Source organism: Alexandromys fortis, unplaced genomic scaffold, assembly GCF_014885135.2.
Source record: "Alexandromys fortis isolate MF-2015 unplaced genomic scaffold, M_Fortis_MF-2015_v1.1 scaffold_63, whole genome shotgun sequence".
Lineage (NCBI taxonomy): Eukaryota > Metazoa > Chordata > Mammalia > Rodentia > Cricetidae > Alexandromys > Alexandromys fortis.
Window position 1 is genome coordinate 5,635,063 of NW_026067953.1, and position 27,096 is coordinate 5,662,158.

Below are 27,096 nucleotides of genomic sequence, written 5' to 3' on the forward strand. Positions count from 1 at the left end.
AAACAAAAAAAAAACAAGAGCCAGGCAGTGTTGGCACACACTTTTAATCCCAGCACTCAGGAGGCAGAGGTAGGTGAATCTCTGTGAGTTCAAGGCCAGTCTGGTCTACTAGAGCTATTTCCAGGACAGGTCCAAAGCTACAGAGAAATCCTGTCTCAAAAACAACAAACAAAACAAAAAAACCCAACAAACCAAACATCCCCTGACCAAAGGCCACTCCAGACTTGCATCTGCGCACACCATAAATTTGTTGCTCACTTTTACACTTGTATCTCCACACTGCTTTAGCAGACTGGTTATTTCACCACACGCTCTAATCTGCTTGCCAGAGTCACACATACTTCCAGGCTGCCAGCTCCAGTGGCTACTCCTCACTCTGCTACCTGGCCTGTGAGCAGCATTTATAACGCTGGCCACTCTCTACTTCCTCTGGCTTTTCAACCAACATTTATGGTTTTCCTTCTGTCATTCCCAAGTCTCCTTTACCCTTTCCACATCCTTTACCCAACTCTATTACAGTTCCTAAGTTATCCACTAATCTCTGTCCACATCGTTTCATCCCATCCATGAATTTTTTTTAAAAAAAAATCATCTACACGCTAATATTCCCAATTTTATTTCTTCACCCCAGAACTCCCCTGAGTTCCATTCACACTTAATTGAGCTGACATATGGACTGAGACTTCTGAAATTTAACATCCTAAAAAAAGAACTCCCGTTCTCCCCAGCCTCAAACAGTCATTTCCATTCCTCCTATTCCAGCAATACTCTTTGTCCTCCAGCTGCTCAGAAAACAGCATCAAAGCCAGACACGGTGGGATGGCTAACGCCTGTGTTCCCAGCACACAGGAGGCTGAGACAGGAGATCAAAACTAGGTAGCCAGTGTTGGCTACATAACAAGAGCTGGGCTGTGACAGTTAATCTGCATTGTTAACTCAGAGTCACCACAGAAACTCAGCTTGTCTGGAGCATCTCAGTTAGCTTAACTGAGGTAGAAGGCCCACCCTAAATGTGGGAGGTAACACTCCTTTGCTTCAGCTTGAGATAAACAAAGGGGAGAGGAAGTGGAGTGTAAATATTAGTTGATATTTCTGGCTGTGGAGGAAATGTGAGCAGCCACCTCAAACTCCCTCCACCACGACTTTCTGCTGTACCCTGGAACTACTGGCCAAGACAAACCCGTGCCTCCATAACTTGGCTTTTGTCAGGCATTTTAGCGCAATAACAGGACAAGTAACTGTGTCAACACACACACACACACAGTAAAACAAAATCATATTAAATTATAAGTGACATTTTTGTCTTCGTGCTTTTGAATAGCTTAAAATTTTCTACTAGAAACTTATCATGCTTGTAAATTAACTAAATCAAAATGAAAAGAACTTCTTGATAAGACGGTGAATGTCTCAGTTTCATTTATGTTATCATAAGACACCCCCTGACAGTAAGCAATCTGGGGGAGACGAGGTTTATTATAGCTCACAGCTCCAGGCCACAGTCCATCACTGTGGGGAAGCTGCAGCGGCAGACTTTCATGTTCACTGTCTAGACCAGATAGAAGAGGCTGGAGAAATGGCTCAGAGGTTAAGAGCACTGGCTGCTCTTCCAAGGTCCTGAGTTCAATTCCCAGCAACCACAGGGTGGCTCACAGCCATCTATAATGATATCAGGCGCCCTCTTCTGGTGTGTAGGCATACATACAAGCAGAACACAGTACAAATAATAAATAAATCTTAAAAAAAAAAAAAAACAGAAAGAAATGAATGCATTCCTGCTTGGTGCTCAGCTAGCTCGCTCTCCTCACACAGTTCAGAGCACAATGGTGCTGTCCATATTCAGGGTGCATCTTCCCGTCTCCATTAACCCGATTAAGAAAGATGCCTCGCAGGCATGCCCCCGGGAGCCTCAGCAACTGTCACTGGGACCCTCTTTCCAAGTGGCTCTTGGTTGTGTCAAACTGACAATTAAAATTGACCACTGCTGCGAATGAGTGCAACCTGCTGTCATATTGCTAAAAGAAAAGGAGCCGAGCAAAAATAAATAAAAAGCTTAAGCCGATGTGAGATACTCACAGAGAAGCAGTCAAGAGTGGCATTAACAGGTGCGCGGCTGCACCATGATGCTCATAGGCGCAGGAGTCAGGGGTAGCTTGCAGGAGGGGCTTTCTTCTCCTGGCCGTGGGCACTATAGTTAGCAGTGAGTGAGCAGGAGAAAAACTGGCCCCGCAGAGATGCAACCAGGGCCTGGATATACCATGGATGAAAAGATGGCGGGCGCTGGGAGGGCTCCATAAAGGAGGCAGGAGTGGTACAGTCCACCTGAATATGCTCTTCTACACTTGTGCCGTGGAGAGACCAGCCTGAGAAGACGCCATCTCTGCCATTGTCTTAGCCAGTATCAGAGAACATAAGAGTATACTCAACAGTTGCCCTGGCAGGCATGAGTAGATCTGGCAGCCAGGAAGTGAGGTAAATCCAACCAGCCAGGCCTTCAGAAACCCACATGGAAAGTGTGAGTCCCAATGTCGCGCACCGCGGCTCCGGTCTGTGCTCTATGAGCTAGACCCCAGTTCACGAGCTTCGGGAAAGGGGGCTGGAGGTTGAGAATACTCACACAGAGACAGACTGACACACAGACCTTCAATCCCTGGTACCAAAAAGCCCTTCTTTAATGGCACCATGGAGGCTTAAATACACTGCAGTCAATGGCCAACAGGTGAAAATCTCATCCTCTGATTCTCTAAGCTAGGCACAGCTTCTAGTAACTTCACTTAGAAGGTTCTACCAGGGAAAAGCAGCTGAAGGCCAGGACTCATTTGTCCCAACATCCCAAAGCACCAGAGATGAGTCAGTAACTGGCAGTGAGGGGTGTGGGGCTCAGACTAGGGAATTCTGGAAGGAACATGAGTCGCACACAATGACTTAAACCATGTGAACAACTGAAGTTTGCAGCCCTCCCCATACCAGCAGAGACTACCATGAGAAAACATTCAAGCGAGGAGGAGAAACCACATCCATTCAAGTTGGAAGACATACTAGCTGAGGTTAAAGCACCTCCTGCGATTTCTCTCTTTTACTTCTAGTTTTATTGATGTTCTTCTACTTCACTTATTCTAGTTTCCTCTCTGTTGCTGTGATCAAAAAAAAAAAAAATGTGCTGACAGACAGAACGCTAAGGGAAAAGGGGTTAATTCAGCTTGCGAATCCAGGCCATGCTCCATCACTTTGGGAAAAGGCAAGAACTTGAAGCAGCAGCCACAGTCAAGAACAGAGAGAACGAAAGCCTGGGTTCCCTGGGCTCAGCTCACTCTCCACTTACGCCTCAGGTCTTCTCATCTCAGTAGAGACAAGACAATGCTCTCAGACATGCCCACATGCTAATCTGATTTAAGCAGTCCCTCAATGAGAGTCTCTTCCCAGGAGGTTCTAGACGGTGTCAGTTGATAATTAAAACCATCATACTTGCTCTGTTTTGGCTTACACCTTGTTTGAACATAACTTCCGTGGATCATCATATAGCTTTCCTGAACACCCCTTCCTGCCTGTACCTAGTCTATAGTTCCTGCTACTCCTCACGCTTCTACTCATACACTGACATTCTTCCAGCTCTAGTCCATGGGTTAACACGTTCCCTCTACTCATGCTTTATTCATTCCCCTTCTCCAACTCTCATCTTACCACTTAATCACTATTAACAATTAACCTACTTCCCAAACAGTTCCCCAGCACAGCCGTTGCTGAACCACATTAACACGGAGTCCCATCAGATCGTTACAGGTGTTACTGCTTGCTCACATCCATACCGGACGTAACTAACGTCTTAGTGCTCACAGTGCTGCCTGGGATTCTTCACTCCCACTTTGCGTCTAAGGGGTGATTTTTAAAATTGACTATTGTTGTATCTCTATACTGGGCCTTTCCACCTCCATCAGTTGTATTCAAAGACAGTATTCTACTCTTGAACAGCACACTGATCATGTCTGGTGCCCTGAACACTTAGTGGTCTTAACTACTGAGCTGTACCTCCAGTCCAGTGGAGATACTGAAATGGGTCTGCACTAATGTGCAGCTATTGCCATTGCTACTACCCCCCGTTTTCACTGTTGATTCTGCCAACCCATGAGTATGTGAGATGTTTCTGCATTCCAGCTATATCTTCAATTTCTTCAGGGTTTTAGAATTTGTACTGCAGAGAATATTTTGAGTTCTTGGTCCGATTTACCCCTGGATTTTTGGTTGGGGCTTTTTGTTTTGTTTTGTCTGGGTTTGGTTTGGAAGCTAATGTGAATGAGATTGCTTTCTTGATTTCTTTCTGAACATTCATTATTTATAAATAGAAAAGCTTCTGATTCTTGTCTTTTGATTTTATATCCTACTGAATATTATCATTTTTAAGGGTTTTCTGGTGGAGTCTGTAAGGCCTCTTATCATCTACAAATTATCATAAGTGGACTTCTTTCTTACTTGTATCCCTTCTAGTTCTTTGTCTTGTGTTAGTCCTCTAAGATTTAAAGGATCATGCTGAATAAGAGTAGAGGTTTATACCTAAAGGACTCTAAGGTAACATCCCTACACGTGATGGCTACTCTTGGTTGTCAACTTGACTATATCTGGAGTTAACTAAAAAAAAAAAAAAAAAACTGAAGGGCGCACTTGTGAGGGAGTTCTGCTTAGCTGGAAGTAGGAGGATCCACTTCTAATCCAGATCTTAAGGAGGGTACACATGCCTTTAATCTGGTATTGAGGCAGGAAGACACGCCTTTAATCTGAGCCACACCTTCTGCTATAGAAGTCTATAGAAGAACATGGAAGAAGGAAGCTTTTCCTCTTTGTGTTCTTGCCCTCCCTTGCTAGCAAGTCCATTCCTTCACTGGCATTAGTGACTACGTCTTCAGGATTCCAGTATCTACTGAAAACCAGCTGAGACATCCTGCCCTGTGGACTGAGAAACTTCTAGATTCTTAGACTTAGCCATTGTTGGACTAGCTGGACCACAGCCAGTAAATCATTCTAATAATATATATATATATATATACATATATATATATATATTACACTAAGCATAATGCTCCTTGCAGTACTATTTACAATAACATAGTTATGCCACTGTCCTATGTGTTCATCAAGAAAAGAATGGATAAAGAAAAGAAAAATATCTGTAGCATATATTACTGTTAAATACGCAATCCTTCCACAAAGTCTTAAGAGCTTTTGAAAGTCAAGGAATAAAAGACTACACACAGTCACACAAATTTAGGACAATGGGCAAAAGTCATGAAAAAATGCTTCCTTAAAATATGATAAACAAATGTCTTGATGCAGGACTTGATGCTCAACTTCTACAATACAGTTTTATTCTGCTATGAAAAGGATAAAATTATGTTGTTTGCTGGAAAATGAGCGCAACTGGAGACCATCCATTACATGAAATAAGTCAGACATAGGAAGACTGATTTTCTCTTATTTGAAGGACCTAGAATTCTTTATAGATATATAAACTCCCAACACACACACACACACACAGAGATAAAGAAAGGAAGAAGAGGAAGAAGAGGAGGAGGGGAGGGGAGGGAGAGGACACAGAGAAAGAACAAGTGCACACTTGCACACAGCATAAAGGCAAAAAGAACACCGAGAAAAGGAAGGAGATTAAGGTGAGGCTGTCAGAAGTAGAGCTGCAGGAAAGAACTGGAAAGACAGTAAATTATGCACCAGCATAATGCATGATGAATCTACACCAATAACTAAAAGGAAGACATAAAAAAGCACAATAGTAGCAAGGATGTGGGGAAAGAGGAACCCTTTGTCGCCGGTGGTGAGAATGCAAACTGGTACAGCCACCACAGAAAGAAGTATAGATTTCTTAAAACCCAAAACTAGGGGGCTGGAGAGATGGCTCAGAGGTTAAGAGCATTGCCTGCTCTTCCAAGGGTCCTGAGTTCAATTCCCGGCAACCACATGGTGGCTCACAACCATCTGGAATGAGGTCTGGTGCCCCCTTCTGGCCTGCAGACATACACACAGACAGAAGTATAGATTTCTTAAAACCCAAAACTAGGGGGCTGGAGAGATGGCTCAGAGGTTAAGAGCATTGCCTGCTCTTCCAAAGGTCCTGAGTTCAATTCCCGGCAACCATATGGTGGCTCACAACCATCTGGAATGAGGTCTGGTGCCCCCTTCTGGCCTGCAGACATACACACAGACAGAATATTGTATACATAATAAATAAATAAATATTTAAAAAAAAAACCCAAAACTAGAATTACCATATGACTGGGCTATATAGCTCCTGGGTCCTCCCAGAGATGCATACACAGCCACGATTACTGCTGCACTACTCATACTTAAGAAATGGAACCAGCCTAGAAGTCCATCATAAGATAAATTCATAAAGAAAATTTAACACACAATGGAATTTTATTTAGCCAGAGAGAAAAATGAAATCGTGGCATTTGCAGGAATGAATGGACCTGCATGCTAAGTGAAACATGCCAAACTCAAAACAACAAATACTCTCAAATATGGGAATTGGGATTTTAATGTGGGGGTGGGGGCTACGCACAGGGCATAGAATCGGAAAGGGGAGATGAGAAGGAATGAAGAAATCTCAAGCACCGAGGAGACGAAGAAAAAAGAGAGTTAAACACATGTGACATAAAAGCAGATGGGGCTGCGAGGTGCAGAGGGGACCAGAAAGAGGGGACAGGGAAAGATGAGGAGGAGGACAAAGTATGCATGGAAATACCCACTAGAATGAAACCCATTACTCTGTGGATTAAATTAAAAAATTTTCTTAAAATCTAAAGCTTTTCTTTTGAATAATAAGAAGCAAAGACGTGTTTAAATACAATGCACAATCTGTCTTAATTACATTGTTCTTAATTTTAGTTCTGTGAATGTCTACTAAAAATACCAACTTTCACATTACCAGAAGTGTTGGGATTTACTGAAGACATCAGAGAGTCCGCTTCTATCTAGAAAAGAGGAAAGATTGAGAGGATGTGAAATTCTATCAGATGTTTCAAAGTACTAGTTCTGAGTTCCCAGGGTACGGGAAGACACGTATTTTAAGTGAAACCAATTTTACTAGTAGACAGTAACCTCACTCGACATTATGATGGTCATTTTTCTTGTTCATTAACATCCACAAGAGATACTAATCTACCATAATGCCCCCCAAAACGTCACTCCATTGGCCATTAGCTCAAATATGAAATCAATTTGGCTGTCTTATATATATTACAACCTAAAATATAATCTTTCTGTTTTATTAAAAAAAAAAAAAACAATTGTTACAATGGCTTTATTCTTCCATTTTCCGGGGACTAAAAGTACCCCAAGCCAGGTGTGGTAGTTTCCAGCACTGAGACTGTGGCAGGATGGGAGAGACTGAAGCCTGCATGAGCTACACAGTAAAACCCTACTAATAAAAGAAGGTAATATAATAAAACAATAATACATGATCAGTGCAGAAACAAGAAGAGCATAAATTACAAAGAAGACATTTTAAAATTCAGTGGGTACCACAGTCAACAGTTTGGTCTAGTCTAACCTTTTGCTTGTTTTTGCCTAAGCAACACAAACCACTTGAGAACACATTATATGTGAAGTTCTGGGGCCTGCTTTAAGTAAATGTTAACACAGAAGCATTTCCCTCCCATTTCTGACAGGGGCTTTATTTGTAAACACTAATGAAACCGAGCCTTGATGGTAACTGACATTTTTTTTTTTTTCTGGTGCCTGTCTTGCATCTTCCATAATCTTGAGTCTCCGCAATTCCCTGGCTTCCTTGTGTCCCTTCCCAGTGGTTCCTACTCCATCTTTGTCATGAATTCCCTGACTATCTCTAAATGCAGGCTTCCCCAAAGCTCTTTCCTTGGAATGGTGCCATTTACACCCTGCAGAAACTTCCTCCAGAATGCTATTCAGTCTTATAATTTGAGCTGCACCTTATAAACTTATAGCCCCAAACCTATTTCTGGCCCCATCTCTCTACCCAAATGCAGTTCCCATATTTAAGAGGTAAAACCTCAAAACCCCACAGAGTATCTAACAAATGTACAGGGAACACCTCAACCCAACTGACTCCTCTGAACCCACTTCCATCTGGATTCACTCCTGCTTGGCAATGCTACCACTCTTTCTAGCATATTCTATCCGAGCAAACACAAGGGCATAGTTTATCTCACTGCCACAAAGGGCTCCTGGATGCTTCATAGAACATTAGTCGAGATTCTCTAGTCAAAATGACACCCATTATAGCTGCCCCCGACCTTGGCCCTCCTTCCTATTTATAAAATATCTATCTTGATGACTATCTGCTTTCTAAGCTCTATACAAAAACAAAACTGCTTCAAAGGAGAAACGGTGTCTATTCATCTTTACATTCCCAGCAACTACCAGGTACTCCTCTGATTAAACAGACTTAATAAACTCATTCTGAAAGCATCAATGTATAAATGACTTACTATCTAAGTCCTTTATGAAATGCTATTGTAGTGTGATGGTTGTCTAAAATAACAGTTCACAATTAATTCTTCAAAATCACATTCTCTGTGTTAGAAATTTTTTATATGTCTCATTTAATTGGCTGACTTAGAATCAGTATTTTATTTAATCAAACAGCATTAAGAATTCAACTCTAGCACTTAATCTCATATAAAATTTAAAATACAAGAAGGTATACATTGGGAACTGGAAGGATTGCTCAGTGGTTAAGAGCCTGGGCTGCTCTTCCAGAGGTCCTGGGTTCAATTCCCAGTACCCACATGGCAGCTCAACTGTCTGTAATTCCAGTTCCAGGGGATCTGACACCCTCATACAGACATACATGTAAGCAAAATACCAATGTATATAAAACAAAAATAATTGAACATTTCCTTGCTGAAAAAGTTTATTGTATACATGACTGGCAGGTGTTTAGGTGCTTTGCTATGATCTTGCTTGATTGCTGACTGACCTGTAACCAGCTATATATGTCATTTCCCTAAAAATAACATGTGAGGGCCAGTAAGGTGTCTCAGCATAAAAAAGAACTTTCTATTATGCCTGGTAACCTGAGTTATGCCTGGGACTCACATAGTCGAAGGAAAGAACAGACTCCCCTAAGTTGTTCTCTGACCTCCACAAACTACCCCACAAACACCCATCCACACAAACAATGTAAGTTTTTAACTTACAATATTTTTAACTCATTCCAGTATGCAAAGTAAAAGCTGTCAAATTTCGTCAAGTGTATGTACATGACCACACTGCTGTACCTGTCATTTAATCCTTCACCCAGTCAACAGTTAAAACAGACTCGAGGGCCATAAAAAGCAAAAGGAAATAAGCTATCTTTCCAGGTGAGCAGGGGCTAAGTACAGTGCTTTAAAACAGTCAGCCTTTTCAGGCCATCTGCCTTGGGGCTCCAGTGTGAAATGATTGCAGGTTAGCAGGGCTGCTGCAATTTCAGAGCCAGTCCAGGCTAGCACTCTGAACTCTTAACTGGCCTCTCAGGAGCTGAGCATCTCTGACCTTTTGAATCCTGCAAGCTGTTTGCAAAACTTACGTGTGTGTGTGTGTGTAGGTCAGAATATATGAGCTGTGGTGCACTCAAGCACACGGAAGGGTTCAGGAATGGGATATCACAGAGTCCCAGCCTACACTGACTCGAGGAACAGGGGAGCCCTAGCTGTCAGGTCTGGGAAAGTGGAGGGCATTCTAGGCAGACGAGTGCTGCTTCTGCTTGATGGTTGTAGTTTACTCTTTTGAATTTGGACAGTGTCTTAACTCTGCTTAGTTCCAGTTCAGCAGCTTAACGAATATGGATCCCTCTCTAGACTGCTTCTAACAGGCAAGCAGAATAGCACCAAGACGGGGTAAGCAGAAACTATCTACTGAAATAGAAGGTTCATTGGGGTTCAGCTGTGGTCTAATGACTGGGAAGCCAGCAGTGCTTATGAGAAAGTAACAGCCACAATGTTTCAAATGTAGCCTCCACTGTGGAAAAAGCAGTGTAGAAAGAAGAACCAGACTGCAATGCTGATTTCTGAGCAAGACATGGCTTCTGCACTCTTGAATTGACAACACCTGTGATACCCCTATACATGACTGGGTCTGTTAACACTCTGCAAGGGAAAGGGGAGAGGCTCATGAGAATGTGTGTGTGTTTAGACATAAAAGGATGCTCAAGTCAACAATGCAACAATGCTTGCAGGAACTGAAATTAATTCAAACAACAACCAAAGGAAAATGGACTAAAGAGAATACTATACATTATGACCTTAAAAAATATAAGGTCATAATGGTGTGTGTTTTGGAGTTGTTGCTAATGTGACACGTTAAATGTTAAAATAAGAGTAGGCAACTAATATTTTCAGAAGACTATGACTACACATGTATGTAGAACAATACAGAAGAAACTGACTATCTCATGGTAAGTGGAACCCTAGTCTAGTGGAAAGAGAAGGGATTTTGTGCACTCTATGAATGTATTACTTTTATCAATTAAAGAAAGCCACCCAGAAATTCTATTATACATATCAGCTGTAGGCAAATTCTTCCTATTACAACACCACCCCGCCGCCTAGCATATTCTCTCTAACACTATATTTCTAGAAATTTTAGGGGATGTTTTGTTGGCTTCACTGGTATAGATATTTAATTCGTGCCTGAGTTAGGCCTTTGTCGGGGAGGGTGACATTTTAGAAATGGCTTAAAAATCAGCTTATAAATTTGCTCTATAGATATCAGAAAGAAGCCCCGGCCTATTTTCTTATAACACGTTTCTGTAGCATTATCTATCCCATCCAAAGACGGGAGAAAGAGAGGCAAGAAGACGAGAGAGCAGCAGCAGAAGGGAGGAGAAATTAAGTTCTAACCTTGGAGGGTTTGTATCCAAACAGCATTACAATCGCAATCTTAAAGTCCTCTCGGCTCAAGTAGCCTTTGTTGTCTTCATCACAAGCTTTAAATACCTAAGGAATATTAGACACCTACAATTAGTCAGAAGCCAGAAACACAAACATGTAGAACCCAAGCTGGTTGTGGGGCTTTTAAAATGCGATTTCATTACCCTAGTTTTAATTCTCAAGCAATAGAAACGCTGAGTTAAGCTCGTCTCTCTGGCCCCCACCCCAAAAAGTTTAAGCGGCTGGATCTCTAGACTGACAAATCAAATCATCTAAGTCACTGAAATACACCACACAAAAGGTCAGGCCTGGGATTCGGAAGGTGATGCAAAGGGGAAGAGAGAGGCTAATGCAGATAGGGGTGTGGCGGGCAGGGAAATGATCAGAGTCCTGCAGCTGTAACTGGCCCAGGAGCAGTGACCAAAGTGGCCCTGGTCAAGCTGAATCCGAACTCGGGTCGCGTTCCTGCACCTACTTCCACCCATTTCCTGCGTTCCGAGGCACTGGCTTCGCATGCCCGCGGCCTGGCGCCTGCCTCTGACGGGAACATCGCCACGGACACCGACACCGACGCCGCCCAGGCAACCAGGCACCTCAACTTCTCCAGAGGGACCGCTAACTTCCCACCGCGGCCACGCCCACCTCCGCTGGGCCTCAACTTCGCCCGCGCAGCTCCAACGTCTCCTCCCATTGGCCAGCCTCCGAGCCACTGGCGTTGATTTCGTAGTGTCATTGGTCAAAGGGGCAGTTTAACAACGGGGAGGGGCCCCCAAGGCACGCCCCCGGCTCTTAGTCCCGCCCCTTCTCGGCTTTCTTGACTCCTTGCATGCCACTGAGGGAGACCTGGTGACTTTAGATTTTTTTTTTTTTGACGTGTTTTGATTGCTTTCAGGTTTTCTACCAAACTTGCGATAAACTCCCTTTGATTAGTTTGACCCACGTCTTTTCTAGACTTTGTAGGAGACAAAAGAAGAATGTGAAGAAGGCACATATACACACACAAATTGAACTCCAGGATTCATTTTTAAGCCAAACCACTCACTGCACGGCGTTCTCAGGACAGCTACTATGTTTATTTTCGCCCTCTTGGTAACCTCAGCACTTAACAATGTCTAGGACAGTTAAACGAAATGACCCGTTAGAGTGTTTACACTTAATTAGTCAACCTCCCGGGAAGCAACGAGACTGACTCAAGGAATAAAGCAAGAATCCCACAGCAGACATCTTTATACAAGATGAGGAATAATGCATTAGACCTGCGTTTCCCAGACCGGCTTATACTAGACGCATCAACCCTTGTGGCAGATCTGTGAGATTGACGGGAACACGCCCGTTTCAAAGAAGAATCATTCGAGACTTTGTATTTTATGGGAACTCGTTTAACTTTTCATCCTGCAGTAGATGTTAAAGTCTGCAGCAGCTGCCTTTTACTTCAGCCCACCTATCTGCAAAAGCACGCCGCAGTATAAGCCCTGGGAGCCAGAGGCTGCCTGAGAGCAGTCCCAGAGAGAGAGCCGGGTGTAGTTTGCTAATTAACTAGGCGAGAAGCTAGCGGGCAGCTTTCTGTTTCTCCTTTCTTAAGGAGTCAACGGGAAACCAGCGTAGAGAGGGTCGTGGGGAAACTAGGTTTCCCGAAGCACCCATGCATCCCTTTTCTAGTCTCCCGAGAATGCGGCGGGCTTTAGGACCCAGCGGCGAGCATCCGGAAGTGGAAGCAGCCCGCTGGCAGGGCCGCTGCGCCGGCAGGTTTGAATCACGCGCATGCGCGGGTGCGCCGAGGGGGCGGGGTCTCGGCGGCGGAGGACTGGCGGGTCAGGTAGGTGTCTGCGGCTGCGGGCGCCGGCTCGGGGCGGTCTCTGACGGCGGCTGTAACTCTGCGCCCGCCCTCCTGATGGCGGCACGCTGGCCGCTGCGATCCGAGGTGGTAGTTAGAAAGCCTGCAAGGCTTGGGCGGACCGTGAGGCCGCGGTCCTTGGGCACGGTTCCCTCCTCCCCCGAGCCCGGGATCCTGCAGCCCTTGCCCCCTGGGGCGCTCTGCAAAGGCGAGGGGCACCCCACGGGGTAGGCTCTGAGCCGCTCTGCCCTCAGTTTCCACGTCGGGGGACGGCCGTGAAATAGGGATTGTCTTAGGGTGAAATGAGACTGCACCCTTGGAATTGTGGGCAGAGCTGAGCGCCCGGGAAAGTTGACAGCTTCACGATTTGCTTAGCGTACCCTCAAATTACCCACTCTCCATGGCCATCTTCTTAAGCACCCAGTACCTGCAGCTCCTTCAGAAGAAGCGTCTTTATTGCCACGTGTTCAAAGAGATGTACCGGATATACTCATTTTAAAAGGTTAAACGGGCCAAGGCACTCCCGTTAATTAAAACACGGAGTGGGCGTTCCATTGTTTTTAGAATAAAATTCGCCTTTTAACCTACCTCTTCTCCCACCCCCTTCTTTTTGGTCCAATCCTATGTTACAGTTAGAACCCTGTTACCACCTCCTGGGCATTTGCAAGTCGGGTTCCGTCTGTCTGTAATGCTGTTCACCTGTCTTTAGCCTGCTGAATCCTTTTCCCTCCCGGGTCTCACATGCTGCTCCAGAAATGATTCCAAAGAAAGGTTATCCCTGTAAAATCTAATGAGCATCTAATCATCTTGACTTTTAGACTTCTTATGTGTTAATTTGTGCCTTTCGACCCAAAATTAAACTTGCCTAGATAGAAGCTGTACGTTGTTAACTCTTCATTCTCGGTTCTTAATTCTCCTTACTACTGGGGTCAGGGGAAGGACCATCCATGTGGGGGTTTGGTGCTGAGATCTCAAAGGTCTGTGTAGCAGTGTAAATGCAGTAGAAATACCCCGATGGGTCTGCTTAGCTGTGGGTAGAGGAAGCAAAGTTCTAAATGGATGCTTTACTGCATCAACATGTGTTCGTGTGTGTGTGTGTGTGTGTGTGTGTGTGTGTGTGTGTGTGTGTGTGCAGTTGTGGAGTGTCTCCCTCTATTGCTCTCTCCCCTATTGTGTTGAGTCAGGGTCTCTCACTGAAAGGAAGATGACAATTTCTACCCTGGCCATTGAATTCTGGATACTGGCTTGTCTCTACCACAATGTTGGGGTTATAGGTATAGGAATCATGCTGGGCTTTTAGATGGGTGGTGGGGATGAGGTAATATGGATTGCAAGCCCTCTTACCAACTGAGCCAAATCTCTAACCCTCCATGGACATTTTTTTAAGATTTATTTATTATGTATTCACTGTTCTGTCTGCATGTATGCCTACTGACAAGAAGAGGGCGCCAGATCTCATTACAGATGGTTGTGAGCCACCATGTGATTGCTGGGAATTGAACTCAGGACTTGTGAGAAGAGCAGCCAGTGCTCTTGACTGCTGAGCCACATCTCCAGCCCATCCACGGGCATTTTTTTCAAGGCCCTAATAAAAACCTCCGAAGACATTCTGATTCGCTGTCCAGTGAAAGGATTTCATGATTTTTTTTTTTCATCTTGGTGCAATGTTTGCCAAATTTCATTGCCTCAACTGGGCTCCTAGTTCTTATTTATTCTCTTTACACATATGCTGCTATTTGCCTGATATTTATTTGAATCCACTCCTGTGTAAATACTGTCTTTTACAAAGTAGATTTTCTTTGGCTGTTGTAGCTGTCATGGAAACACAAGCTTCGTTCTGCTGACAGGGAAACAGGGGTTACAGGTGTGTGTAGAAGAGTCCAGGGCCCACCACTGTAGTTCAGAAGCAAAATGCAAAGCATCTTTTCCCCACTACAGCTCTCTCTCTCCTTGACTGAAGGAGAGACTGAAGTGGAGTGGAAAGGGAGGTGCTATCAGTGTGGTCAGTGAGTGCCAGGTCCCAGGTGCCCCCACTGCAGGAAACAACCGGGCTGGTACTTGGGTGGGGGCAGGGGGTGAACCTATATTCTCGTTCTCATTCTTTTGACGTCACCGACCGCAGCTGCGACTTTGGACTTCTGTTGTACTGAGCACTGCCTGCTAAACCACTGGAAGAACGTCGTTAGTAGTCTGTCCTTGTCAGGCTGGGCCTTGAGAGCCTTTTGAGAGGTTTCCGAAGGAAGCTGGCCCAGGGGTAAAATGTGATTCTGACCAGATCCAGTCCTCCGAATTAGAAGTCGTTTCCTGCTTGATCTTGACATTTGCATCCAAGCAGCTTCTCTTCAGCAGACCTTGTTTTGGTAATGAGGCTGGTGACCTGGCGGTCAGAATGACAAGGTACAACTTCATTAGCATGTCACAGAGTCTGTTTGTCTTCCTAGTACTCAGCCCTTTGGCCAGGTTCTGAATGTCAGCAATCTCCAAACTTCAACGGTATGTGGACCACACAAAGGGATTTGGTTTTTGAGAAATGTCTTTTCAAAGATTTGTTTGTTTCATTTTACCAACTTGTTCTATGTTATTGGCAGGGATGCCCCCCTCCATGTGGTTCTAAAAAATGAGGTAACACTCGAGAAATTGTCTAAAGAGTTTGGTGTCAGTAGAGATGCTTTCCTCAGAGCTCTCAGGGTTCCAGGATTCCGATTTATTGATCCACCTGGAGCAGAGTTGATGAGCGTGTCTTTGCAAACTGTGCCCTTGCAGCGGCCAACGTGTGAATGATAGATCAGCATGGCATCTGTGCCAGGGTGACACAAATTGGTGAAATATTTCATATATTGGAGACGGGGGGGGGGGGGGGGGGGGGGGGGGGGGGGGGGAAGACTGGGTTTGGTGGTGCACACCTTTAATCCCAGCACTGAAGAAGCAGGAGCAGGCAGAGTGGTGTTCACAGCAGATCTGGACAAGACTCAAGGGGGTCCGAGACCTGCTCTTTGCTTTAGAATGGAGAATAAATGTAGAGAGAAAGTCCCAGTACTTAATTTCCTTCATGTTTTTATTTTGAGCAATCTGGGGATGGAGCCCGCAGCTCCTCCTGACCACTTTGAAGGGTCTGTTTTGTTTTTAGTTTTGTGTGTGTGTGTGTGTGTGTGTTATTGTATGTATTCATGTGTCTGTGGGTGGTGCATGTGTGCATGTGGAGGCCGAAAGACAACCTCATTATCCAGGCTGCCTTTATTTGTTCGGGGTTTTTGGATTTTAATTAAGAAATTTAAATTAGCGTACAAAGTATCATGTCATTTACGAAGTGTGTTTTTAGTAGATCTGCCCGCCCCATCCTTCCCTGTCCCTGTCTCCTCTTTGATTTCAGGTGGCGTGTGTGGTTTTGCACCCCTCCCATGTTTCCTCAGCATCTTTTACCATCTCTTCATATCCTTTCTAGGTTTTTAGGTTCCACTGACATTTGCATCCATTTATATATATACACACACAAACCTATATTCATATGAGAGAACACGTGCTTTTTATTTTTCGGAGTTTGAGTCACCTCATTTAATATAATATTTACCAGATCTATCCATTGTAGCACGCATAATAAAAACCCAGAGAAGGATATTGGGGTTCAACCTGAAGATCAGAAAATCAAAGCAGCCAAGCTGCTAGACAGCTCTTACCTCTGTGAAATCTTCAGACTGAAAGAGAGCGAGTTTCTGTCTCATCCCACCTTATATTCCTCTCTAGTGCTGGGATTATAGGTGTGCACCACCACTGCCTGGCCTCTATGGCTGTTTTGCATTCTGGTCTTCAGGCAAGCTTTATTTATTAAAATACAAATGAAACATCACTACAGTCCATTGCCTTGAAATTTTCATAATTTTATTTTTCTTTACAGCTGAATAAAATTTCAGTGAGTATGTGTGCCACACTCTCGTTAGCCGTTCACCCATGAATGGGTGTCTAAGCTGAGTCCGTTACCTTGCTGTTGTTAATGAAGCGGAGACACAGGTGGCTCGTGTTTGTGGTTTTTGGCTGGTTGGTTTCACTGGCTTGATACTCACCAGGGAGGCTAAACTGGCTAGCCGCTATGACTGCCCTTGCAGTCTCCAGACTCTGCCACTGAAATAGATGCATCTGACAACCCACTCAGATTAAAAGGGGGCAGGAGGGTTACTAGAGGATTGGCTCAGCAGTCAAGAGTACGTACTGCTCCTTAGAGACCTGACCTCGGTTCCCAGCATCCATGTCAGGGTAATTTACAACCACCTATAACCTTATAACTGACTCTAGAGGGACCCCAGGCCCTCTTCCAGCTGCCTGAGGGAACCTACACTCATTGTAGACACAGGCATTCACATAATTTTTTAAAAAAGAATTCTGTTGACTTAGTTTTGAAACAGTCTTTCTGTGTAGCTCTTGCTAGCCTCACAGTTGCTACGTTGCCCAAGCTAGCCACACACTCAAGATCCTTTTGCCTCAGATTTGAGACTATAGGGTTGAGCCTCCACATCCAGCCTGAGAACTCTTAATTGAAGATTCTCTTACTAAATTCCTTGCTGAAGGGACCTAGCAGGCCCTAGCAGGGCAAACTTGTCTCTGGCAGGCATTCCCCTTCCCCCATTCTCTGTTTTGCAAAGCCCTTAGATTACATTCCCAAAGCTAGCCACCAAGGTCTGTACCTTTATTTGCCACTTCCTCCTCTTGCACTGGACCACTAAGGTCCAGCTATCAAAGTATTGAAGTCCAGTAATCAAAAGCCCCCTTTCTGTTACCTTAATTAACATGCCCAATCAAAACAAACTAACTCATCTTTACAAGGGCTTTCCTTTTCTCCCATTACAAACCATCATTTATCTGTGGGCCACAGTCTGTCTCCTCCCTAGCCTGAGGCAGTACTTTGTCCCTCAGGGACAAATGAAATCTCCTTTGTGCTGCGAAGTTGGTCTGGGAGTGACCAGAGCAAATTCCTTTCACTTGCTACAACTGTCTTAGAGTTCAAGGAAGCTAGAACTCTCACCCAGGGTTTTTCTTTATGTGGTCCTTTTAAATTCTTAGGATTAAGTAGTCCCTTCAGAGCAGCAAATCTGTCCGCTTAAGGGGTTCTGTCCACCAACCCCAAGAGTCTAGAATAAGGGGTGTGAGATTTCAGTAAAGTATCGCCCTGGGCAAGTACACCTGCCACAGCTGGTTTCTTAACCCACACAGAAAAGAGGAAAAACCCTAACCTGAGTGCTCACAGTCTCTAGAAATGAGCTGGGCTCATTCTCATAGAAACTAGCAAACCTTTAGAAAGCAGATTCGAGTTCAGAACACATGTGAGCCATCTGTTACTGCAGGGGCAGACACCCCACCCGTTCTGCAGCCTCCACACTTTGGCCATGTGTGCTGTCCAGAACAGCTGGAGGTAAGTGTACCGGTGAGCTATGAAGGACGTCTTATGTTCTCTGTCTAAGAGCTCCTGGGAAAGGGTAACTCCAGAAGAAACCTCGTGTGACTCAACTGGGATTGATTGAAGCTGGGTAAGGGAGAAATTGGGAAACGTGATGGATACTTTAAAACTATTTTTGGTTTGTTTGTTTAGCTTGAAATGTGCATGTATGTCACTTGAAAACCTGCCAGAAGAGCACGCTTTTCTACTTCTGAAACTTTGCTGGATGTTTCATTTTGTTGTTTTGTTTGGGAGAGGTGGGTTGATGAGTTTGGTTGGTTGGTTGGTTTTGGTTTTGGTTTTTGGTGGGTGAGGGTTACAAGTCAAGTTCTTTGGAGTACTGCCTCCTTTTTGTCTTGGTTACCCCACCCATGAGGCATCTTCTTCAGCTGTGAAACAAGCCTGGCAGATGCCCAGGCCCCCGGAGCACGTATTTCTGAACATTTATTTAGTTTTCTGTGAGTTCTGGCATCGCGTGAGGGAACTGCAGGAAAGCCCACTTAGCTCTTTGCTGCGTAGCTTGAATGCATTTTGTAGCCAACACCCAAAGTCCATCTATCCTATATTTTGCTCTTCTGAGAGCAAGAGGGTATAAATTAGACCAACTGTGTGGTTTGGAAACTGAAAGTGTTTGGCTTCAGTTCAAGTCCCGGCCTGCAGGTTACAGTCATTTGAGTCACAGCGCGGCCAGTATGATAACCATCTGAAATGAACTGGGTCCTCAGTGTGTAGGAATTGTACATGTAGAAGTGGCCACTCGGCATTCCTCGTGGAGGCTCGCCTAAGCTAATGTAGGCCCCTGGCTTTGGAAATGGAAGTCTGTGGGTACCTGTACACACATGAAGATAAATGTGTAAATTCCACTTTTACTTTAAAAACTGGAATGTGGGCGAGCGAGCTGGCACAGTACACAAAGGTGCTGGCTGCCAGGCTTGACTTGGTGTGTTCAGTCCCTGGGACCCATATGGAGAGAGATGAAGTTGTCCCTTAAGTTGTTTGCTGACCTCCATTTGCACTGCTTTCCCCCAATAAATGCATATTTATATTTGAGCCAATGAATTGGCTCAGTGGGTAAAGGTGCTTGCCATCAAGTCTGCTGACCTGAGTCTGACCCCTGCGTTCCCTGTGGCAGGAGAGAACAGACTCCTGCAAGTTGTTCTCTGACCTCCGCATCACAACACACCATACCACTCCCCCAAACAGATAGCTGTTCCTATACACAATAGCAAGTAGAGTAATTGTTTTAAATTAATGTTGAGCTTGCCTAGCAAGCACAAAGCCCTAAGTTTAGCACCCCCCCAAAAAAAAAAACGAAGTAAAATGAAAAATAAGCATGGTCAGAATTATTCTTAAAAGTTTCTCAAGATGGCCTAAACCTTAACTCCCTTCCCAGGGTTTCTAAGACCAAGGTCTAGCTAGACAGATGGCAGGAAGAAGGTGCCCAGGATGCGCGCTTTAGTCTGCCAGCCCCACGTAAGAGATCCGGGTACTAGAGAAAGAAGCTCAGCCTCGGGACGGAAGTCCTGCGTGTCTCTCATCTGACCGGGAATTTGAGAGCAGTGAAGTTACATTGCCAGTTGACTATTGAATAGAAAATAACGTTTCCATCATTCCTTTTCAGAGGTATAATGACCCAGGAAAGCAGCTATGGGAGGTGGACAATATCCAGTAGTGATGAAAGTGAGGATGAAAAGCCCAGACCTGACAAGCCGTCAACATCGTCTGTCCCCCAGGCTGGGCAGGGAGCGGGGCAGGGGCCTGTGTACACCTGCTCAGAGGCCCGCAAGGTTGCACACAAGAGAAAGCTCTCACCTGTGAAGTTCAGCAACGAAGACTCAACATTGCCCCCCAAAAGGCAGAAGAGTGAGGCCACAGAAGGTCTTGGCTGGTGTCTGTCCAGCAGCGATGACGAGCAGCAGCCAGAGACACAGCAGGCCCAGCCTAAGGACATGGTGGTCCGAGAGAAAAAACGTTCCTCCTCGCCCAACATGCCTACTGCCCAGCAAGTTGTCCATCACAGCCCTCCTGCCAGCCATGGGCCCCAGAGGGCAGAGGATGAGTACGAGACCTCAGGGGAAGGCCAGGACATCTGGGACATGCTGGATACAAGGAACCCCTTCCAATTTTACCTCACCAGAGTCTCAGGGATTAAGGCAAAGTACAACTCCAAAGCCCTCCACATCAAGGGTAAGGATGAAGGCTCTCAGGAGCTGGTGAGCCATTTCCCTCTTGGTAAAGCACGGCTGAGAATGGCCTCTAAGAACCCATCTTAACTACTGGCGGGGAGGGGCGTTCACCCTGAGTGCAGACAGGGTTCTTCTCAAGGCCCCCACAGCTCAGCCCCTAGTAATGCTAGGCACAGTGCTTAGAATTGTTTATCTTTCAAGTGAAGACTAAACCTGACTGGTGGCACTACTAAGTGTCACAAGCTTTGTGGTGGTCCCATATGGTCCCTGGGCCAGCAGCATCAGAATCACCTGGACCTTGGAAATGCCAGTTCTCGGCTCTATCTTAGATTCATCAAGTCAAAGTCTGGGCCTGCCACCTGTGCTTTCTCTAAGCCTCCAGGGACTCACAATGCCTGCTGGTGTTTGAGAGCCTTGAAAGTTGGTTTGGGTTCCTAGGACAAAGAAGCAGAAATGAGTCCTGTCGTGTGCAGGTGGATGCTTCAGGTATGAGGCAGAGAATGGTCGCTAGTGGTTTTCTGCATTCCATGGAGGAACAGCAGAAGGTGTGGACTCACAGGGCACAGGACTCCCTCTTGGCCACTCATCCGAGCTACGGGTGAGACAGTGTGGGATGAGGGTCCAGAACAGAGTAGATACGTGACGTGAGCACCTCCCGTATTCGTATGGCGGATGGACGCAATAAGCCTCCCGTCACATTAATGTTTCTCCTGGCTCATACTCACGGCATAGATTGTTTATTCTCAATGTAGATTTTCTTACCAGATGCATGCCAGTACCCTGTATTCTCCTGTATGGTGTGTGCATGTTGGTGGGCTTAATTTTATAGTAGTAAGTCCAGCTCTACAAATTTTTGAGCATCTCTTCTGTGGGTACCCTGAGATATATAAGATAGTTGCCAGTGGTATGGAAAGACTGCTCTATGTAATACAATAGTAACAACTTGCTCTCAGCAGCAACATTTAAGGAGGGGAAGATGCCATCACGAGGGCTTTACATATATTCTAATTGTCAGAGCAGCCTAGTAAGATGATCAGATGTCCCTGGACATGTGACAGACCTGCAGTTCAGAAGAGTTAAATCACTTACCCAAGGTCACAGAGCTGCTAAATGGTAGAACTACACTTGAATCCAGTTCTTCTTGTATCTAAATCCATTCTGTTTGATGTATCCTGCTAACACTAGCCATAATTGTAGGTTCCCTTAAATCTCATGGAGGACAGGGGCCTTCGAGTGGATCCTGGAAATGGGCAAAGTTTAAAAAGCTAGAGGTGCAGATGGGAGGGGGCAGCTGGAAGACGGTTTTGCAACCTATCTCCCAACTCTGCTGGTCTTGAAATAAGGAGGAGCTTTCCTGCTAGTCATTTTGTTCTTTCAAACTCTTTGTACCCCCACATCTGGCCCAAAGTCTAGAGTACAGGAAGCACCCAGTGATTGTCAAATAAGTGAACTAGTTCACTTCCTTCACAGAAGACACTCAGTAGGTACCAGCAACCTAGAACCAGACATCCTGGGTCAAACCTTAGCTCTCTGACCCTTGCAGCTGGGTGGTCACACACAGCATCCTTCTGAGATGCTCCTTTTTCACAAAGGAAGAGTAACACTTGACCTCAAAACTCCTGGGAGGATTGAGTTCATTTATTCAACGCTGAGAATGGTGTCTGTCCCCTCAGAAGTCTTATACAGGTGCAAGATGGCGGTGATCGTGGTGCAGTTAATGAACAGCACCCTTCCTAATCTGTCCAGAGTCAGTTTTGAGGGGAACTACGTGGGAATGTCCCCAGAGGTGACCTAGAGTCCCAAGGATGTGAGTGTCCTGTTTTGGGAAGCAAGTTCTCTCTGACTACAGGGAAGCAGCATTGTGGGCGTAGCTGGTACAGAGGGAGGTAAAGAGTCAGAGGTCCAGGAAGAAGAACAGGAATCATCAATAGAGCCCAAAATTAGGCAGTCATCCAGGACTTAAGTTTTAGATTTTACTTTTACATTCTACTATCTCAAAGAATGTAATAAATATTAACTCATATAGAATATTTTTGCGAGTTTTTCGGAATATTACAACCTAGCCTTATATTAGCTTTTCAGTTTACTCTTTTTCTTGATTGTCACTGGCTGCTGAACGTGGTCGTTGTATAGAGGGTTTTTATCTGAGAATACATTTGTTTTGTCTTTGTAGATATTTTATCCCCTCTGTTTGGAACACTTGTCTCTTCAGCTCAGGTGAGTTTATGGTAAAGTGTCTTTTCTTTGAGTGAGGAGAGCTATGTGACGGGAGATGGGCTTCTCGGTCCTGTACAGTGGCCCCTAAGCTGGCGTCTGCCGAGAGCCTGGAATCCATGTTGTGGAATCCGTGCGTGGCATTTCCCCCCTAAGCCCCATCAGCATAGAGCACAGAGGCCACTCAAAGGAAAATACCTGACTCTTGACCCGGCCACAGGGACTGTCCAAAAAGTCACATCATATTCCTACCTGGAAGAGTTAGAGAAATATCTCCTCCCTCATGGTTGCTGGTACAGCCCCCTGGGCTGACATGGTGAGGACCAAGTCAAGTTTGAGTTGCTTCAGAAAAATGGATGTTCTGTACTGACCAAAAAGGAGTCAGTAGAATTTGTGACTACTTCTGCATGTTCAGGGCTCTTGCCTCACTGAGCTGGTCCCTTGGTGCTGACAAGTCATCCTAACGGTCCAAAAGCTCAAGGTCTTATTCCTGAAGCAAGCAGAGGTGCCACCTTCCCGTATGACGTGGTCCTGATCTCTAGATAGAACCGAATGAGCTGTGTCCGTGCATTCTCTCTCAGCTAGACTTGAGGTCCTGGGCCCAGGATTGGCCACGCATAAAGAGGAGGCTTCCTCATAAATAAAATGCTTATAGAGTTGTGCTCAGTGAGTACTAGTTACGAGCAAGTTAGAGTGTAACCAGGTTAACTGATAAGTTGTGCTAGGAGGAAATGGCCTTCCTAAAAAAAGCCCTGGGATCTTTGTCTCTGACACCTCAGGGGAACTTGGTGAGCCCTGGACTATAGAAATAATGTAGGACAAGTAGAAATGTTGCCGAAGTACGCGCAGATAATATCCGTAGAACCTATTTTGGGCATTTGGCTCCATTTATGCAGATCCCTTTAACCAAGTGTTCTTCAAGGTGAAATTTGCGGTTACTCTTACATATTGCAGCATAACTGTCTAGATCTATGAACACTGTAGCGTGTGGTTGCTTTAGAAACTGTTTGACAGCAGTTCTTACAAACCTACCTGTGCCTCACTTTTCTTTTTTGCCCCGTCTAGTTTAACTACTGCTTTGACGTGGACTGGCTCATAAAGCAGTACCCACCAGAATTCAGGTGAGTCCCTTGATGCCAGAGTGCATCTGTAGATGCGAGACTTGCAGCTCTCAGACTAGACACCCATCTCCCCATATTTCACTTGACATCATGGCAAACAGAAAATATTTATTTTGTGAGAACAGCATTTTATTCATTTAACTTTTGGAGGGGGAGGGAGAAAGAGATAAAGAGAGAGAGAGAGAGAGAGAGAGAGAGAGAGAGAGAGAGAGAGTGTGTGTGTGTGTAGGCTTCAGTATTAATCTTCAGGAGTCACCTCCTCCTCTCTTCTTTTATATTTTAGTCTGTTTTTTTGAGGCAGGTTTCTTTTTTTTTTTTTTTCTGGTCCAGCCCCAGAGACCTATCTATATCCACCTCCCCAGCTGTAGATCACAAGTGTGTGCACCACTATGCCTGGCATTGTAGGTGGGGACTGCTTGTTCATTTCCCAGCTGCCCAGACCCAAAATAATCACACAGAAGCTATATTAATTGCAACACTGCTTGACCTGTTAGCTTAGGCTTCTTATTAACTGACTATTACATCTTAAATTAACCCATTTCTGTTATTCTATGTATTGCCACAAGGCTTGTGGTTTACCAGTAAGGTTCTGACATCTGTCTCCTTAGGCAGCTCATGGTGTCTCCACCTTCTTCCTCCCAGCATTCAGTTTAGTTTTCCTGCCTTGTTTTATTTTGCCCTGCCACAGGCCAAAATAGCTTCTTTATTAACCAGTGGTAATAAAACATATTCACAGCATATAAAGGGGAATCCCGCATCATGGGATCTTTTACACAGGTTCTGGAAATCCAACTCCGGTCTTCATGTTTACACGTATCAAATGAATTACTGCCTCTGCTTGAAAATGCTTTTTACGTATTTCATCACACACATTCTTTTCATAGACTTAGAATTTTCCACTTTGCTCTTTCCAGAAGTAGAAAAGGACAAATTCCAACTCAAGTATCAGGACTTCATGGGCAGTGTTAATGTGAAGGAAACAGTTGTCTCTGTGTGATATCTAGATATGTTCGTGTGCCCAGACATTGCCCACATGCCATGCTGGGCTCAGCACATCACAGCTGTTCTTCCTAACAATCTTTTTGTGCCAACCCAAATGATTATTCCAGGACTGTATGTGGAGTTAAGAGAGGGGACCGTGACCATCTCTTACCCAGTGCTGCTAGGCTTTCATTGCTGCCTCTGGCAATTCTTCAGCCTCCTGTAAATCAATACAGACCAAGCAAATGTGGCCCTGCATGTGACACACAGCCATTTGTGTCTGTAACACAGATTTGTGCAGAATCCCCTAGCAGTAAGTAGGATGGAGGAGGACACAACAAGAAAGAAAAAATGTCATCTTCAAGACCTTGGTGCATTTAACACATCAGTGTGGAAACCTCTGGCGTTAGTGTAAAATGTGGAAATTTCTCCATCAGCTTTGCCACTCAAGGCTTGGTTGGAGAAAAGAACATTTGCTGTGATTGCATATTAACAGAAAACTCTAACAGTAGCTTAAATTAAAAAAAAAAATAAGATAAAATAAATTCTTTGCAGTCTAAACTCCAAATGTTGGTTGTCTGTGGTGTAGATAGAGTGCCAGGGTTTTTCTGTGACTTAACTACCCATTTTCTGTCATTCTGTCCTTCCCTCCTGGGGTTTGACTTCAGTCTCTAGTCACCTGGTCCAGGATGACAACCTAAGATCCAGTCCACTTGTGTGTTTTCCAGGTAGCAGAGAGGAGGATAAAAAGAGGGAGCTCGTATTCCATGTGTGCCGTTCTGGCCGCTCCCGAGTAGCTTCTGTTTTGTGGAACCGAGCTCAGTCATGTGACACAAGCCATGTCTAAGGCTGGATATGTAGTCTTCTAACTGAGTCCACCTTGAAATCAGGGTTTCGCTCAGAAAAGAGAGACTGGCTATATGGGAGTAATTTGGTGCTTGCCTCTTAGCTGCAGTCCCTGAACCTCACACTGTTGCTTTCCGGTCGTTTTCCCTTTGCTTCTCAAGAATCTTGAAATAAAGTGTCACCTTCCCACAGTATTGGCCAGGTGTGGGCTATCATGTCTTTAGTGCCTTGCTCTTTTGGATTTCCATGCCTCAATACCTCTGTGTCTGACTACATGTATAGGTTGAGTTGTCCCAGAAACCATTGGTCAAGTTGAAATGAGCTCCCTGGGTAGCCACTAATCCAGCATGCTGGCACCTTATAAAAAGGAAGTGGTTGGACACGGCAACAGGGAAGACTGAAGTCACAAAGAGAATGTCATCTGTAAGCCAAGCCATGCTTGAGGCCCCCTCAAGCCAGAGTCAGCCGGCCCAGGGTCTTCCTCAGTCCCCTGCAGGAGTCAGGCTGCAGGCACCAGACTGCTGGCACCAGACCTCAGGCTTCCTGTTGCCAGATCTTTGTGGCCTAAGCCATTTGGTCTGTGGCACTTAGTTACAGCACTCTGCAAAGTCAAGGGACGCAGTCCTCCTCTCTACCCCCTGTTAGCAGATGCATCTTGGGAAGTCATGAAAATACTACAAGGCTCAAGGATGACCTGAATGGTATGGTAATTTCAAGTAGCATCCAGAATTAGATTGTAGAGCGCTGCAGGTGGTGAGGGTCTTCATCTCACTGTGTCCAATGTTGACCTTCTTCAGGAGTCCATAGTGTACCCTTTTTAGCACATCTGAATGGGCATACCCTGTGGCTGTCAGTCAACACCTCTGAATGGGCGTACCCTGTCTTGCCTTCTGCAGTATAACATAAGTGTGGCTGCAGTTGTTTACCTTGCTTGGGTGCTTGTTTGGAGAAAACTCCTATTTTTCTCGTTTGGGGAGGACTTGTAAAGATACATTGATTTCTAAGGATTAGCTGAAGAAGATGAAATGTCTCTTAAAAGCCCTTTTAAAGCCAGGTATGGTGGTTTGTATCTGTATTCCAGCCCTGGGGAGGCTAGAGAAGAGGATTACACAATTTGAGGCTAGTTTGGGTAGCACATCAAGTTAAGGCCAGCCTGCACTACATTTCAAGACCCTGTCTCAAAATAACTAGCCTTTTTAATGTGCTCCTAAAGAACATTTATAGTCTTTAAAATTTGCCATAATTACTGGTTAGCAAATTTGCACCTTGCTGGGGGGCTTGGGACTGTTCACTTTTGAATCCTAGATCTTGCACGGTACATAGAGCATGTAATAAATGCTTGGTGAATAGGTGCAGGGAGAAATATAAAACTATTATTGGTTTATGACAAGGAGGAAAGGAGACATCAACATCACTATACAGGAAATTTTTTTTTACTAATTCTCATTTATTTATTTATGTATTTTGTGTGTGTGAGCATGTATATGTGTGGATATTCACATGGCAAAATACACTTGTGATTAGAAGACACGTTGTAGAAGTTGGTTCTCTCCACCATGTAGGTTCCAGGGCATCAAGCTGAGGTCAGCAGCCTTGT

General features: G+C 44.9%; 2 protein-coding genes across 3 annotated transcripts in view; one reads left to right on the forward strand and one right to left on the reverse strand.

Moving 5' to 3' along the window:
* The window catches only part of Efcab11 (EF-hand calcium binding domain 11), a 174,028-nt gene extending 162,503 nt beyond the window's left edge, over nt 1-11,525 (reverse strand). For both annotated transcript variants that reach the window (XM_050151515.1, XM_050151516.1), the window contains exons 1-3: nt 11,368-11,525; nt 10,863-10,958; nt 6,929-6,974 (exon numbers count right to left, since the gene is read on the reverse strand). In XM_050151515.1, the coding sequence (XP_050007472.1) occupies nt 6,929-6,974; nt 10,863-10,958; nt 11,368-11,442 (217 nt within the window). In that variant the 5' untranslated portion in view covers nt 11,443-11,525. The remainder of the gene's footprint in view (nt 1-6,928; nt 6,975-10,862; nt 10,959-11,367) is intronic.
* A 1,147-nt stretch (nt 11,526-12,672) lies between these two features.
* Nucleotides 12,673-27,096, forward strand: part of Tdp1 (tyrosyl-DNA phosphodiesterase 1) — a 79,451-nt gene continuing 65,027 nt past the window's right edge. The window contains 4 exon segments of the mRNA XM_050151512.1: nt 12,673-12,708; nt 19,773-20,338; nt 22,511-22,554; nt 23,617-23,672. Of these exon segments, the coding sequence (XP_050007469.1) occupies nt 19,780-20,338; nt 22,511-22,554; nt 23,617-23,672 (659 nt within the window). The 5' untranslated portion in view covers nt 12,673-12,708; nt 19,773-19,779.